The sequence below is a fragment of the Chrysoperla carnea genome, chromosome 2 (genome assembly GCF_905475395.1).
Source record: "Chrysoperla carnea chromosome 2, inChrCarn1.1, whole genome shotgun sequence".
Classification (NCBI taxonomy): domain Eukaryota; kingdom Metazoa; phylum Arthropoda; class Insecta; order Neuroptera; family Chrysopidae; genus Chrysoperla; species Chrysoperla carnea.
The window spans coordinates 66,242,567-66,260,133 of record NC_058338.1 but is presented as its reverse complement, the minus strand read 5'-3'; the positions used below and the strand labels follow the sequence as shown (position 1 = coordinate 66,260,133).

Here is a 17,567-nt window from a genome sequence, read left to right as displayed (position 1 = left end):
ATTTCATTTTATATATTAATAGTGTTGTTAAAAATTTAGATTAAATTGGCCAACCATTACGATTATAAATATAGAGTGTACCTCTAAATTATTTCCTGGATTTAAAAGATAAAAAAAATTATTACCAATTTAAATCAGTGAATTGATAATTGCTCAATGAGTAACTAGCTAAGTTTTTATGTATTGATAATTTATCAAATTAAAAACATTTCTTATCAGTTTTTTTACATACTCAAAATAATTAATCATCAAACAAATTTTTTATTTAACCCCAAAATTTATCGGATTGTCAATATTGTTGCCGGCTATTTATTACAAAAAATGTTAATTTTTAAGAAAAAATTGTCCCATTATCTTTTCTCAAAGAACTTTACCACCTCTTTTAACATTAAAATATAGATTAGGGAGTCAAATTTAAGCCCCTAGTTTTAATTCTAGAAAAAATTTAAGATAAGTAAGTTATACTAATATTTGAAGTACCAAAAATAGAAATGAATCAATAAGTTAAGCCAATCCATCGATCGCCACTCACGGGTGTGGCTAATTAAATAATTAACAAATGAATAAATCAATTAAATCAAATTCAAATAAATGAAAATCAGTTACCTTTAAAACAAAAAGTGATTGAAAAAATGTTTTAGAAAAATATTTCCTTTGAAAACTCGATCAATCAATTTTTACCGTACAAACACTCAAAAAATATTATTCGTCAGCACTTGTCTCAAATGACATTTTCCTATCAATCACTCCTACCAACATTTAACTATGAGGAAATTCGTTAACTAAAGTTTTATTTTAAAAAATCAACTTTGGTGCACGGATGTATGAAAAATATAATAACTTAATTATGAATTGGTTATCGATTAGAAATATTCTAATGCCATTAAAGATTTTAACTATTTGAATTTAAACATAATTTTTTTAATCAAGTTTTTTATTTAATAGTGTATTTCAGATAAGTAGGGCGTGCTTTGTTGAAGGACACTGGCTAACAATAAATAAACGGTGCTTAATAAGCACCAGTCGGGACCGAAATAAAAAATTCGTCTCTACAAAAGTTGTATTTTAAACTAAATAATGATCTTATCCTTTACCTTGAAAATTTTTCAACTGAGAACCCTTTTTACGTATATTCTATTTTGTCTAATTTCTTTAGTTAAAATTGTTCAAGCTACACGAAATATATAATAATACAAGTAGAAGAATATTAGTGTGTTTTGTATCAGTAAAGTTGTAAGCTTGGATTTAAGTTATAACACCTTATCTTCGGGGGAATTTAAGTGTTTTAAAAACTGAATTTTTATTAAACTTCATTACTTATCAAAATGTGACTTTTGAAAAAAAAGTCATAGAATGTCACATATAAGCATACTCCTTTTAAAATAATACATTGATTTGTAGTATTTTTAAATTGTATTATAATTTATAAAGTATTTAATAGTATTTTTGTAAACATTTATAGAATAAGGTTCGAAAAACTTTATATTCAATATTAATACCAAAGCGATTTATTAACAGCAAAAAACTTTCTTTTTTAGATTTAAAAATGATTGTTACAGTAAATATATGTATATTTTTATTATTAATAGCCAATGTACATACATGGACTATTGGTGGTATTTTATCGAGTATTGGAAAAACTTTTGTTGATAATACGGCATGTAAATTACATGAATGTTGTAATTCCGAATATATTCCTCAAAATATGAACAGTACGTATAAAAATATAACTTGTATTTATTGAATATAATATTTTGGAAGGAATATAATATTAGGGTGTAAAGAAAATGTTGAATTTATGATTATATAAATAAGGAAATACTTTCAAATTCAGACAACAAAAAAATCAAATAGCACAAGTAGCGAAAAAAAAACATATATGTGAAAATTCCGAATAAAAGACAGTCTATATTTAGTTTGCTTCGATTTCTTAAGCCTATTAATATTCATTTAGAATCGTGTTGTACTATTATAAAAATCCTTTCAAAAGTCGTTAAAAGTTTTTATTTTATTTATTAGCTTCTGCAATTAACCGCATCAACTGAGCTCATATTTAGAAAGTTCTGTAATCAAGTTAAAAACAACTTGATATGCTTGTTTTTGCGATTGTAAGGTTAACAGGCATTTGATTAATATCTTTGTAAAATATTCTTCCTTGTATTAAAATTATCTTATCGTAAAAATAAACAAACATACATGCGTTCTATTATTCTTCAAAATTTTTGATAAAATATCGGAAAAAATACTTGGAAAAAAAAACAAACATTGACTGAGTTAATTTATGAAATATCCTGTGTAGACAGTGTTGAATGTCAGCGTTTGCATTATGATTTAAAAAACCAACACAATTTGGTTTTCGAGAATTTCGAAAGTAATATCTAGAATTTTTTTCTTTTTTTCGATAATCTTGGTCACTTCGACCACTAGTTTCAACTCCATATCTTTTATAGTTTTGAAGAAAATGGACACCGAAATTTTGCCCTAATTTGCGCCTGCACGGGTAAACCATGATGTTTAGGAATAACTGTTTCAAACAAAATTTGTTTAATTTTTAATAAGAAACATTTTTTATACCTGAACTTTTGTTCTATCTCTAACAGTTTACAAAAAGAGAGTTTCTATCTCTAACAATTTACAAGTTCCAATTGACATATGTTGCTCATTTACGAACTCAAACTCACTTTTTACGTCCTAAATTTCAACTTGATATATCGTATACTTAGTAAAAGGGAAAAAGATTCCAAAAATCTATCTGTGCTTTTTGTTGCATCTCAAATCTACTCAACTTTCGAAAAAATGTATGAATAAAAGTTGTTAGTTTTTTAAACAAAACCACCTCTTATCATTATTACCAAAAATTAAATAAGCACGTGTTCATAAAAGTACAGACAGACTCTTGCATTCGATTTTATTCAGTTTACGAACAAATATTTCCAAAAAAAGTTCTTTATTTTATAAAGAACAACATTCTAACTCAATGTAGCATCTTAAACACAACCTATTTTTCATAAAATGGCACTATTAATAAATTTTGTTTCAGAGCTTAGAGATAACTTGAAGGTTTCGCTTTACGGTCAACATATAGTCCAAGAAATTTTATTTAATGCTCTGCATGATCATATTACGAATGATGATCCACAAAAAGCGTTAGCAATTAGTTTTCATGGTGCACCAGGTATTGGGAAAAATTATGTAACGAAATTTATTGTTGAAAGTTTTTATAAACTTGGTTTTAAAAGTAAATATGTACATTTTTATTATGGACCCAGTAGATTCCCCGAAAAGGAAAGGGTTAAAATTTATCAGGTAAATATAAAGAGAAGATAAATTATCATAAAATTTTATTGAACGAGTAATTCAAATTGAACTTCAGGATTTGTTTTTATAAAATAGTAAAGGAAATTGTAAAAATTTTTGTTGTAATCAGAGTATTATCGACCCTTGGCTACTAGATTTCAATCAACTATCATTATCTATATATTGTTATTATTATATATTCAGTTTTAGATTGTTATTGGCTTAATATCATACGTGCCTGTATACAAAAATTCAGTCCGAGGGCTCGAGAAAATTCACTAACAATACAATAGGGAAGATTCATATATTTTTTTTTTATATTTTTAATTCATTGTTTATAACATAGTAAAAAATATAAATACTGTTCAAATATGCTGTTCATATGCTTAATTTAGTGTAAAAAAATATTTAAAATAGAGAACAATTTTGAGATGTTTAAACTCAGTCCTTTTGGCGCTCTGTGTCCATGACGTATTAATATGTGAGCTGTAATGACTGATGTAGTAATTATATATATATCTATGGTAATACCATACAAAATATAAGTAATTAATGCCATACAGTCTGTCAACATACTATGACGTCATACCCGTTTTAGAAATTTTAATTTATCTCACTGGATTTGTACTTTTATTACTTTAAGTAATTAAAAAGATATTAATTACTAAAATAATGGTTTAGTTGAAATGCCCAGCCAATAAAGTTACGGGAAAAAAACATTTGAACCAAATTTAAATTTCATGAATATTCCCTATTGGCACAAAAAGGTACTAAAAATTATGGATAATACGGATTGAAAGATACTTGAACTAGCAGAATTTACTCACAATGTATTTTATGTATTGTTTGTGATTATTCGTAAGCTCAGGCATTGTCACCGAAATTAAAAAAGATATCTCGAAAGGATGTTAAATGAAATAGGTACGAGGAAGGTATAGGGTAATAATCTAGTATATAAGTAGGAAAATTAAATCTATGCTTTGGCTAAAATGGAACCAAGAAATAGTAGGTATTATTTTATCAATTATTCGGTCACAATTTTCACCTTACGTGCATTGAATTGATGGGGTATCGTTAAAATTCGCAAAATTTATCTTACATTTTATACCTCTAGAGTGTTTTTTCGTGGGTACGCTATATCTTCCTCATTTCTTTATCAAATTCCATGATTTACTCCTAAATGTATTGTTTAATTTCCATGTGTCTAAATACCAAATGTAAAGAATTTAAAATTCAGATTAAAAATTTGAATATTTATTTTAAATTAAAAAATTTCCGTAGAATTAATAAATGTTTTGTTAATAATTTCTAGATGGAATTATACAGAGAAATAATAACGGCATTAAAAAATTGTCCGAATCAAATATTTATATTTGATGAAATCGATAAAATGCCGCGTGGTGTATTGGATGCGTTAAAAGTTTTTTTGGATACACATAAATTTATTGAGCAAGCTGATGTACGACGTGCAATATTTATATTTATTTTAAATACGGGAGGCAGTGACATTGTACGAATTTATGAAGATAAGAAAAATGCTGGTTTTCATCGAGAGCAATTAAAATTATATCATTTTGAACGTGATTTATTTATTGAATCTTTTAACAAAGCTGGTAAGTCAAACAAAAGAAACGGAATGATTCAATAGTTCGCTATTATTCTTAAAACATACTGTAGAAAAGTACTAAGATCCAAAAATTTTTATTTATTCGATCGCCATGTGAAGGTATCGAAGAGTATTTATAAAAGTTGATTTTCAATCCTTAAGGTCAACTCCAAAGACAAAATTACGACGCCATCATAAGATTCCTTGCTGAAAATTACTTATAATTATGCTGACTTTTAAAAATAATTTATATCATCAGGAATAACAATATGAATTTTATATCATAATAAATTTACCCTTTACGAAAGTGTAGGCAAATCACTGCAATCGAACCTGTTTTACTATAAACTCAAAACAAGACTAATCAGTTTAAAAATTAATAGTTCATGTCCAACTAAAAATATCTAATTTTTAAGCAATTGTCTCTGTTAGTTATTTTTTCTACTTGTTCCTATAAGGTGTAATTAAAAAAAAACTAATGCCAATGACTTTAATAAACCATAAGATTATTGCACACCTGGTCCCCGAGTGATGCTCTATTATCGAATATCGAATATTTTTTCTACAGATTTTTAGCAATAAAAGTGGTTTAATGTAATGATTTATTTTTCAATAAATCAACTCTTAATGTCCTCTTTTTCGAAGCAAAAATTTCATTTTGTTAAATGATATCATTTTTATACCATGTATATATGAAATATACATAGTATATTAAGTTTCGTCCCAAGTTTGTAACGCTTAAAAATATTGATGCTACGAAAAAAATTTTGGTATAGGTGTTCATAGAATCACCTAATTAGTCCATTTCCGGTTGTCCGTCCGTCCGTCTGTGGACACGATAACTCAAAAACGAAAAAAGATATCGAGCTGAAATTTTTACAGCGTACTCAAGACGTAAAAAGTAAGGTCAAGTTCGTAAATGAGCATCATAGGTCAATTGGGTCTTGGGTCCGTAGGACCCATCTTGTAAACCATTAGAGATGGAACAAAAGTTAAAAAATGTAAAAAATGTTCCTTATAAAAAAATAAAAAACTTTTGTTTGAAACATTTTTTTGTAAACATCACTGTTTACCCACGAGGGCGTTAAATAGGTGCAAATTTTATAGTATGTATTAATATAGGAATATCAGTTGTGTGTGTGTTGTGTATTTAAAAGTGAATATCTTTTGTTATTTACGTGACGTCAAAAAAAACAAAAGGATTGTGCATCAACACTGTCTATACGATTGCGCATCAACACTGTCTATACATGGTATTTCAACAATTAACTCAGTCAATTGTTTGTTTTCACTTGTTCAATTGGAATTTTAAACCAATATCATATATAAATTATAGAACATGTGTTTTTATACCATGTATATATGAAATATACATAGTATTATAAGTTTAGTCCCAAGTTTGTAACGCCTAAAAATATTGATGCAACAAAAAAAAATTGGTATAGGTGTTCATAAAATCACCTAATTAATCCATTTCCGGTTGTCCGTCCGTCCGGCCGTCCGTCCGTCTGTGGTCACGATTACTCAAAAACGAAAAGAGATATCAAGCTTTACAGCGTGCTTAGGACGTAAAAAGTGAGGTCAAGTTCGTAAATGAGCAACATGGGTCAATTGGGTCATGGGTCCGTAGTACCCATCTTGTAAACCGTTAGAGATAGAATAAAAGTTTAAATGTAAAAAATGTTCCTTACAAAAAAATAAACAACTTTTGTTTGAAACATTTTTTTGTAAACATCACTGTTTACCCACGAGGGCGTTAATTAGATACAAATTTTATAGTATGTATTAATATAGGAATATCAAAGTGAATATCTTTTGTTATTTACATGACGTCAAAAAAAACAAACGATTGCGCATCAACACTTGCGCATTATATGAGAATATCAGTTAAATATGTCAGATATGTATGTATGTGAAATGTGACAGAGTTATCAACACTGCCTATACATGGTATTTCAACAATTAACTCAGTCAATTGTTTGTTTTCACTTGTTATTTTTATACAATGTGTATATATGTAATATGAAAGATATACTAAGTTTAGTCCCAAGTTTGTAATGCTTAAAAATATTAATGCTATGAACAAAATTTTGGTAGTGGTGTTTATAAAATCACCTAATTAGTCCATTTTCGGTTGTCTGTCCGTCTGTCTGCCAACAGGATAACTCAAAAACGAAAATATATAAAAAGCTGAAATTTTTACAGCGTACTCAGGACGTAAACAGTGAGATCAAGTTCGTAAATGAGCAACATAGATCAATTGGGTCTTGACTTCCGTTACTTTTGATATATATTTGTCCGTTACTTTTGATACATATTCATATTATACCTAATAAAATTACAATTGGTAAGATTTTATGTCAGTTATAATTCAACTGTATAAGTCAAAGTGTATATATTATGAATAAAAAATTTTACTAACGAAAAATCCGAGTAACGAGGTAAATTCGTGAGTAACGTTTCAGTACTCGGTACTACATGGCATACTCATTACTCAGTATTCAGTAGATACTGTTTGTTACTCTAGTTATACTGTTTGTTAGCTCTACTATTTTGGTCAGTTGGTCCCGTCTGTATGTTTATTGTATTTATGTATCTCTCTGTAACAAAAAAACGCACAGATTTACATATATACTCTACTAGCTTGATATATACTTGACTAGCACCGGGTTATAGCCTCAACCTCTCTTGCTCTTACTTATCCCCCATCCATAACACTCAAAATAAAGTTAGGGATTGCTTTACACAGGTAATATATATTCTGGTTATTATTTTAGGTGGATTTTTATTTGCCGATATCGTGGAATCACATTTAATCGATCATTATATACCATTTTTACCATTAGATCGAAAACATGTAGAATTATGTATCAAAGACGAATTTCAATTACGTGGTGTATATCGTCCAACAAGTGATCAAATCAAAGAAATTATGGAATATGTTGATTTTGATGGACAATTTGCATCGGCTGGATGTAAACGTATTAGTGCTAAAGTGGGTTCTGTAATTCGACGATTTTCTAGACCGTCTGCGGGTGAATTGTGATTGAAATTAAAATTAGGAATTGAAAAAACTAATTGTGCCTCATATTTTTAAAGAGTTGGTGGAACGTAGCGAACACAAAATTGTTTATATGAAATTCCTACCCTTTTACATTCCGCATTATGAAATAAAATTATTTTTAATTCTGGTATCTACGAAAACCTTAAATTTATATATGACTCTTCTATTTTATTATATTCCTTTGTCAAAAAAGTACTGGGAATTTTTAAATAAAACAAAATTTTCGTTAAATCACTAACATTTAATTTCCGCCCTTAAGATAGAGTCCATTTCACGGAATATAGTTAGTCCAGTTTTCCAGTCATCGAATTAATTCTTATAGTTCAGCACTTTCAACGAATAGTATTTTATGGAATTTATCCCTCTCAAAAGTAATTTCAAGAAGAAAACGAAGTCCGGTGAAAACAATAGTTTGTTTTTAGTAAGTTTTCATGTACTAAATTGTTGAATTGTAGTTCTATAATAGGCTTTTGTCTGAAATTTGAAAAATTGGTTTATACGTTACATTAGCATCTGATTTACACCAAAATAGTGTTATTTAAAAAAAAAACACTATTTGCGTTATCTATTTTGCATTTTCAAAAACTTCGAAAACAAAGTAGAATGTCATGGCGCCTTGAATGACATCACGATTTGGCATACAAGCATGTTTGCGTATGCAATTTTAAGCAGTTGTAATCAAATAACTTGCTTCGTTCTATTAAAACGTAATGTTGTTTATTTACATAGCGTTCGTCATAGCATGATGTAATACTTCCAAGACTTTCTGATTGGTGTTTGCCGTCACGTGCCTGAATGCTTAATTTTACTAAAATTATTTTATAGAAATAATAATAATCCTTATTTTTTATGAAAAATAATTTTGTGTTTTGCTATCTACATATCATGATTAATCATTAGAAACTTTTATCCAACCCGTTTATTCTTAGTGGACAAAAGCCTATTCTTGCTATTTTTGATCGAAGCGTTTTGTTACGCAAACACTTTAAAATGTTCAAAAGTTATTATTTTATTTTTAATATAACTCTTCCAAAATTAGTCGCCTTTTTATAGACTTTTTGGTATATTTTTTTACGGCTTTCTTTGAACTCTCTCTATATTTTTGATAACTAATTCACCAGAAGGTTTCTTAAAATAAAATTTCAAATTAATTATCTCTTTCATTTCCAAAAACGTAATGCACTTCTGAAGGGTGCTAATTTTTTTAGTTTATTATTATTCAAATTCTCACTGCTTATTTGACAGAACATAAATGCGTAATATTTATTTGGTTCCTTTACACAATACCGAGTCTTTGATGAATGTTTTAAATCTAAGCATGAATTTTAATTTATTTTTTAAATTCAATCGAATTTTGCAGTTATGAATACAAAATCGAATTCGTCCAAAAGCCTGGTTCTTTTTACTATTGCTGATTGTTATCTCAAAAAAAAATTTTTTTTCTTTCAATATTTGAAGGGGTTTTATCCAGTTGCGAACGCAATAAAGCACGTTTTTTATGAGTTTTTTTTAATAAAAAACGCATAACTATGGAACATTTCTTTAATTTTAAGATCTCGATTTCAAAAATTTGATACAATTCTGCTCCTCCAGGTGGTGAGCACCATCTCTGGTTTGGATTATCCATTAAAAAAAAAAAACAGAAAAAAAAATCAAAATTATTCAAAAAATTTCCAATTTTAAACGTTGTCTAAAATATTCAAATAATTTTCAGAAATTTTATTCCTTCGATTAGTATCTGTAGAAAATATCTAAGAAGATTGTGTAAAAATTCGAAATCGATCGGTCGAGCCGTTTCGGAGAAATCGTGCTCATCGGCTTAGAAAAAGCTGTTTCGACATTTGTGAATATTTATCGGATCAACTTGAAATTTTCAGAGAATATACTGAAATATATGTACATTCCAAAAATGCAAAAAATCGCTAATTTGAAAATTCTAACTGGATATAACCCTTTAAAGATAACAGCGTTCCGTAACATTTTTCCGTTTTAATACCTCGATTATAAGGTGGAGAGGCTTTTTATTATTTATTTATTTATACATGTAAAAAAAAGCTCTCTAAAATTTGACTTACAATTAAAAATTCGAATGTATTTGAGAAATATCTTCGTAAACAAGTCTCTAGTCACTTTAAATACGTCGTTTTAATAAAGTCTGTGTAAAGGCGTACCACTGTTATGTGTAAAGTTAAAATATGCAGCTTTAAAAACTTTTCAAAGACAGTATTTGAATTGTAATATAAAATAAAGTAGACCCGCAGTAATCCGCCGGCCCTTGTAATTCGACATCACTATAACGGTAATTACAATGCAGATTTATTATAAATACATGAATTCTTCGTGGCTGAAATTAGAAAATGATTGAAATCTTATCACTTTGATATGTAATTTTTCGAATTACAAAGTTTTCTTTTTCAAAAAGTTCCTTACTACAGAGGGTTGGTGCAGTACTCTATAGTCCGTCAAATTAGATAATTCGACACCACTTTACAAAACGTTTTGTTTCGGATTACCGGGGGTCCACTGCAATGGTTTTATTTTGCGAAAGGTCTAACAGCCTTAATTTTTTAATAAATTGTATATTTTGCCTTAAATTTTTTTAATAAATTATATATTTTGCCTTAAATTTTTTTAATAAATTGTGTATTAATTGCCTAATCCTACATTTTGAAATTATTCATTATTTTGTCAAATAATTTTTTTAATATCTCAGAATTTAAATTTTACTTGACCAATAAAAATTACTTAGCGTGGCGTAGTTAACAAACTATTAGGACAGAAAAAAAAAGTGTTCAACGAATATTTTTCGAACTACAGCATATTAAATTTGAAGAAATTTTTTATCTCGTTGAGTTTCGAGTAATTACTGAAATTTGTGTCAAAAGTCCAGCTTAAAAGCTAGGAATTGATGTGAATAAAAATGAAACTTTATTATTTCTTCAACATTTGAGGTGCAGTAGCTCGCAAATTTTTGCCGAAAAAAAAGTCTTGAATACTAAAGTAGCAAAAATCTAAAGTAAAATCTAAAATCTGTATAAATCTAAATAATCATTTAGATTAGAATCTCAAAATATACAACATACTAAAAAATCGAAATCATGTAACCTTTTGCAAGGTAATAATACACCACTATAAGACTAAATGTCATTAATTTATTCTGCTGGATTGAATAAATTCTTATTTTTAATGTGCTATTTCTTCAATTTCGGACTATTTCGTATTAGTAAATAAACAGAGATAAAAGTAATGAGTTTATTTTCTAACTGAAATTGAAGAAATCGCATATAGAATATGAACGATTTGTCGAACGGATATATCTTATTAATTAGGTACTTATTAATTAATATAATTTATATTGTTTTAATTTAATTTTGGTTGAGTAAATATTATTATGTCTGATTAGTTAGATCTAGGGTCAAGCGTTGTTATTTAATAAATATTGCAGAACGATTGGAAATTACTGCTGGAAAATTTGCTTTGTTGAGTGATTGCCAAAATGATTTTTGCATTAAACAGTGTGTCGCATTAAAGATGAAGACACTCTCATATTTTCGTTCTTTTTAAGTATGTTGATTTGAAATTTTGCAAAGTCATACAGAGTGACGAGTCACATTTTTTAAGATACTTAGCCGAAATCAGAATTTTAATCTCAGCCTACTATAAATTGACAAATAGGGACAATTCTTAATATTTTATCTAGCGTCAGAGATGGTAGCAAAAAACTATTAGAAAAAGTTGCTAGACAAGCTTTCTGTTACAATCTTTCTGTGTCAATTTTCAGTAGGCTTAATGTTCAGATTTCGATCAAATATCTTAAATAATTTGACCCATCAGTCTGTACGACTGTGTGAAATTGAGGGTGTCTTCGTCTTAAATGCAGTACACTGAAGAATTATTATGTATTGCAAACATGCTTGTTCAATTATATAATTATTTGAATGTCGTTCTTAATGAATTATTCGTCAATTTTAAGCTTTTCGCGCAATTAAAATTTCCCAGCACCTTAAAAGAAATTTTACTGGTAATGAAAATTACACCGTTATAAGAATTTGAAAACAGTATGTCAAATTTCCAATAGTTCTAAAATTTGTCCTAAATCTACACATGCGGTCCTAAATCTATCTGGTCGAAATTTTTTTAACAAATTTTATACAATGTTTTTGCTATTGTACAATATACTTGTTTTATAATTATTGTAAGCTTATTAAAAAAACCAGTTTTATTATACAAAAATATTATTAATTTTCCCTTCAAATCATTCCATCCATGCTGTTTCACTTTATTTTTCTTCTAGGTTAAGAAAAATCATTTTAAATCGTTCAATCATTTCCTAATGATTTTCAATAATTTTAAATCGTTTTAAAAGTTAATATTTAGTTTTTCACTGAACTATGCGAAACGATTAAAGAAGAATTCTTTTCTATACATTTCAAAAACAGACAAACGATTTATAACCATTCTAAATTATTAAAATTTTAGTGGAGTTTTTCTTTCTGCGTCATCATTTTCATAACTTTCGTCGACTTCAGAAACTCCAAAAAATTGCCAGTATGTCGCCATTTTCTGAAAATATTTTAGGTAATTTTTTCTTTTAAACTTAAAAATTTATTTTATTAAATTTCTCCTTAAAGCCAACTCAAAGGTTTTTTTTTCTTATTATTTTGGGTTTTCTTCATTATTTACGGTTATTATTATTTCTGTAATAGTATGTAAAATGTAATTTCATCAAGAGCCAAATGGCTTCTATGTCTACCACAGAACGTGGTTTGACCATATTCTAGTTCGACCCATATATATTTTTAATTTTGTATATTAGAATTCTGAAATTTTTTATGGGGCTGGCCTTTCTATAGAATATTGTGTTGTATCACTAGATATTTCAGCTGTATCGCTATCTTTGACCCATTTTCATTCAGGAAATATGATTGATAGGGAATTATTATAAAAACTTAAAGAGTATCAAAAAGTTTTTGAAATTATCCAACAATCAAGAGTTTATTTTTATGTTTATAGGATTTTAATTATATAATTCCATCTACAAAATATAGATCTTCATGCATGGTTTCGTGTGATACGTAGGGTGATTTCTTGGATCGATAGTTTTAGAAAATATTTATCTAATAGTCAAATTAACTGGATTTACGTGATCTTCGAATCCTAAAGTTTGTACGTTTTTATACAAGGTTTATTTTATGTATTGGTATTTTTTTCATTTATTTTGGGTTAACTCTAGTTAAATGAATCATTGATCAGAAAGAAATGTATTTTACATAACGGTTATTTTTTTGGAGCATACACCTTTCACTGAAATAAAAATGGATTATTTTTGGTTGAATTAATTCACGAATCTATAAATAATTAAAAACAAATGAGTGATTAAAAAAAAAGTTTGATAAAAAGTTAAGCTAATTAAAACAATTCATAAAATAATTTATATATTTTTGTTTTATTTCAAATAAATTTTTTAGGAAATAAATGGAACATTTAAATATAAATCCCGCAATTATTTTAATATCATGTGCAAGTGAGCCATCTGTATGTGCGCGGATGAACTGCATCGAAGAGACGCGTTGTCTGGACTTGCTAGCTTGGCGACAGCTTGTCTGGTGTGATCACACGCCATGTTGTCAAATTGACCATATAAAACATAAATCTTTTGTTCAAAATTTTCAATTTTACATGATTTTCAACATTTTTTCGACATAAATCATAAATTTTAAGTTTGTACTTTGATATAATGTATAAAAAAATGAAAATCTTGATCGAAAACAGTTGAAAATCATGTAATGAAAATAAGTGGTAAATTTAGCAACTATGTATCTAAACTTGTTTCAAAAACGGATGTCGGTGCCTCATAATCATTGTACTAAGTATCGACATATGTTTCATATGTTTATATGTGTTCACACAATAGAGTTTATATTTTAAGCGCCACTAAACGTACGTCGTTACAAAATCAGTTAAAGGAGCGGCTGCTCCCACTCAAAGCCTTTTTGACGCCAAGAAATGAGAATTCACAGTTTAGTCAACAAGATAGTGGGGGCTTTTCTAATGAATTGTGAGTGAGTTTGTGACGAATGAGTTATTATAGTTTTGCTATAGTGTTTTTATTATTTTTTCATTAAACTTTTTGAGTTTTTTTAAAACAAATAATGTATTGTAAATTATTATTTTGAAAATAATCGTTTTGTTGTGTTATCAAGAATATATTTTATCAAAAAAGTTCATCACCATGGCTCATGGTTTAAATACAGTTGTGATTAAGCGTAATAATAATCAACATCCAAAAACGGAAGGAGGGAGTACGAAAGGTATTGGATCACGTCGAATATTTGCACCTCAATTTAAGTTACAAGTTTTGGATTCATATCGTAATGATGCTGATTGTAAAGGGAATCAACGGGCTACAGCAAGAAAATATGGTATACATCGTCGTCAAATACAAAAATGGTTACAAGTTGAGACAAATTTACGAAATAGTGTCCTAAAAATTAAAAATTCATCGGGCTCGACTAATGCTACAAGTCCACCCACATCATCAACGACATCAAATGGGATTATATCATCAACATCAGTAGCAAGTCAACAAGTTTTAAAAGTGAATCCTGATGTAAATAATATGAAATGTGTGTCCGATGTGGCCTTGAGCGTTCACAGACTGCAGGACGACACAAGTCCAATTGTATATTCACAACAACATATGAATAACAGTAGCGAGCATACACGACATATACCGCATATGCACGAACAACGTGTACCATATATAAACATTCCACAAGCACGGAGTCCAATTGTCTATTCGCAACAACCAACAAGTGTGAATACTACAACAACATTAGTGGTGTCCACCGCACCCGTGCCCGTTTGTATCAGCCCTGAGGTGCATCGTGTACCGAGTTCAACTGGATCCCCGCCATGCCTCTCTCTGGCAGCTACAACACCATACAATCATCATGTCTTAATAGACGAATCACAAACACGATGTTTACCTGATACAAATACGACAGCGTTAGATTTTTCAACGCATGCGTTAAGTCACTATCGTCAAGAATATTTGGATGAAGAATCATATATGTATGAACCCCCCCGCTATCATCCAATTGACCTAAGTGTGAAAAAATGTTGTTCATGTCCGTCACCTACATCCCAATATTTGTATCCACCATATCCAGCTCCACCAAGTCTACCCACTCCCACATACTATACGCAAGTATCGCCTGGAGCTGAACTACATCATTTACGTACGGACTCCGAATATGAAATATGGGATTTATCAATGAAGAATAAACCAAGTCTAAAGCGTAAAATTGATGAGGTAGTAACGAGTTCGAATGATGATAAAAATACAGTTCCACCTCCAGCGAAAAAACCTGTTAAATTATTTAAACCCTATTTGGACGATGATGATTATTGTTCGTCAAGTAGTAGTTCGGAGGGACGTTCGTCGATTTCATCAACAATCATGAAAAATGAAATACCATATGAGGCAATGTTGAAAAAAGAAGGTGAGATTATTTACGATTATCGTTACGTTAATAACAACGTTGAGTATTACCATAGCTACGAATATTTACCCAGAACCAGTGATATCGAATATTTTAATAACAATAACTTAAATATCAAGAGTAATCATAATTATAATGATAACATTATTGTACAAACTTCATCTCCACCACCACCCCCCTCCGCTGTACCAGAACATGTGAACACCACAAATAACGTTGGTAGCACAATTAAACAGCGTCAAAGTTATAGTCTGAATTTTAAGTTAAGTGCCATTGAATGTTATTACAACGATGACACATGTCGTGGTAATCAACGGGCTGTTGCCAGTAAATATAAAATACATCGTCGACAAGTACAAAAATGGTTGAAACAGGAACAAGAATTACGTGATCGTTTTCAATCAGCTAATGAAATTCAAGTTAGCTAAACGTTTTTTATTTTAAGATCACCATTTTGTTTTGTTTTTTAAGATGGCGTCTTTTTAATTGTCATACTCTATGGTTTTTTTAATAACATGCCATCTATGTATGCTATGTGCAACTTTAAAAAAAATAACATATGTACATATTTTTTTAATTCTTAGAAACATTTTTTTAATAAAAACGAAAGACAATCCGGTTTGTAATACTAATTTAAAATAATGTTTTATACAGGGTGTTTAATTTTAAATGAGAATAAAATTTACCAATAGAAGAAAATTTACCAACGTTATTTGAAGGGTAAAAAATATTAGGGATATCAAATATTTCAAGGAGAATAGTAGATTCCAACTTATCAAGAATTTTGAAAGATTCAATAAAAAAATTATTAATTTGTTAGTTTATTCATTCAAGAAATTAAAATCGAAAGATACATTTTTACCAAAGAAAAAATTTGATTTGAAAAATTTAGGTTTACACTAAAAAAACTTGTGCCACTTTTCATCTTGTGAAAAAATTGATATCATTCAAAACTTTCCTCCTTCAAATTGAGCAATTTTTGGAAGAAGCTATAAAAATAATTTACTCTACAAAATAAATGCATTCGTTTAAAATGCAACACCCTATATAGGTATACATATAATGTTTAATGAAAAATTTGCCTTCATACACTGCAATATATTTTGTAAGTGTAATATTTTAATTATAGTTTAATAAACAAGTATTTAGGGCAGGATCCTAAAGGATAAATTTTTTGTAAATAAAATTTAATTGTAAATAATATTAATAAAAATATAAAATTATTTTTTAAATTTGTACGTACAATTTTTTAGTAAATATATTTTATAGTATACATAATGTATATTTGTTAAGTTCGAAATAATTATAAAATTTCTATAAATAAAACAGACGCAAGTGTTCTCGAAATAATTATAACAAATCAAAAAAATATCGTTTGTCATCATCTAAATGGGAAAGTCTATTTTAGACTTTGACAAATAGTAATTATAATAGTGTGTAATACTTAAAAATATTATTAAGTTAAATAAATTCGTGTTTTTATGTTTGAAACAAGTTGTAATACTTTTAATTTTCAAATATATCACATAAGGTCATTATTCCATAGGTCAAATTAAAAAAAAATTTATATTTGGAAATTAATTGTATGAAAAAAGGGGATATTTTAAGATTTTAAAAAAGACAATCAAAATATTTAATATAATTAAAAATATTGCTGGTAATTTATTCCCTTTTTTGTTTTGAAAGCTTCAAAATTTGTGATGCAAAATATGTTTGTTTTTTTTGATATTGCTCATAAAAACAATTGTAAAATAAATGTGCCTTCAATATTGCGATATATAATAATATTTAATTAATTAAAATTAATTAAAACTCAATCAATATGTGCCAAAAAAATATTAAAAAATTTAAAAAACTAAAGGCAGTTTTAGTCTTAGTGTTTTTTTTATTTTTATTTTAATCGTTAGAAAAATTTATATATATATTTAAAACAAAAAGAAAATATTTATATATTACAGGGAAATTTTTTTCTATTATATATTCTTTCAGGTGATAAAATAAAAATGTATATTTAACGTTTGAAAACGGAAATTTTTTGAAAATTAAAAAATATATATATTGTAAAAAAAATTTGTTTTATTTTTATATCCAAAGT

General features: G+C 28.0%; 2 protein-coding genes across 2 annotated transcripts; both read left to right on the top strand.

Annotated features, from left to right (window-relative positions):
- Positions 1–1,441: 1,441 nt before the first annotated feature.
- On the top strand, positions 1,442–8,780 carry LOC123293566 (torsin-like protein). The gene is made up of 5 exons (XM_044874428.1): positions 1,442–1,468; positions 1,539–1,712; positions 3,041–3,306; positions 4,610–4,910; positions 7,681–8,780. Exons 2-5 carry the CDS (start codon positions 1,547–1,549, stop codon positions 7,947–7,949), a joined length of 1,002 nt encoding a protein of 333 aa, XP_044730363.1. The 5' UTR covers positions 1,442–1,468; positions 1,539–1,546; the 3' UTR covers positions 7,950–8,780.
- Positions 8,781–14,019: 5,239 nt separating this feature from the next.
- Positions 14,020–16,078, top strand: LOC123292190. Its single transcript, XM_044872754.1, has one exon. The coding sequence runs from the start codon at positions 14,200–14,202 to the stop codon at positions 15,898–15,900; it is 1,701 nt and encodes a 566-aa protein (XP_044728689.1). The 5' UTR covers positions 14,020–14,199; the 3' UTR covers positions 15,901–16,078.
- Positions 16,079–17,567: the final 1,489 nt, after the last annotated feature.

Excerpts from the sequence above, each read along its gene's own strand:
- LOC123293566 (XM_044874428.1), top strand. The coding sequence starts at position 1,547 with ATGATTGTTACAGTAAATATATGTATATTTTTATTATTAATAGCCAAT. Across the intron at positions 1,713-3,040 it reads TATTCCTCAAAATATGAACA|AGCTTAGAGATAACTTGAAG; the intron begins GTACGTATAAAA and ends ATTTTGTTTCAG. Across the intron at positions 4,911-7,680 it reads TGAATCTTTTAACAAAGCTG|GTGGATTTTTATTTGCCGAT; the intron begins GTAAGTCAAACA and ends TTATTATTTTAG.
- LOC123292190 (XM_044872754.1), top strand. The coding sequence starts at position 14,200 with ATGGCTCATGGTTTAAATACAGTTGTGATTAAGCGTAATAATAATCAA.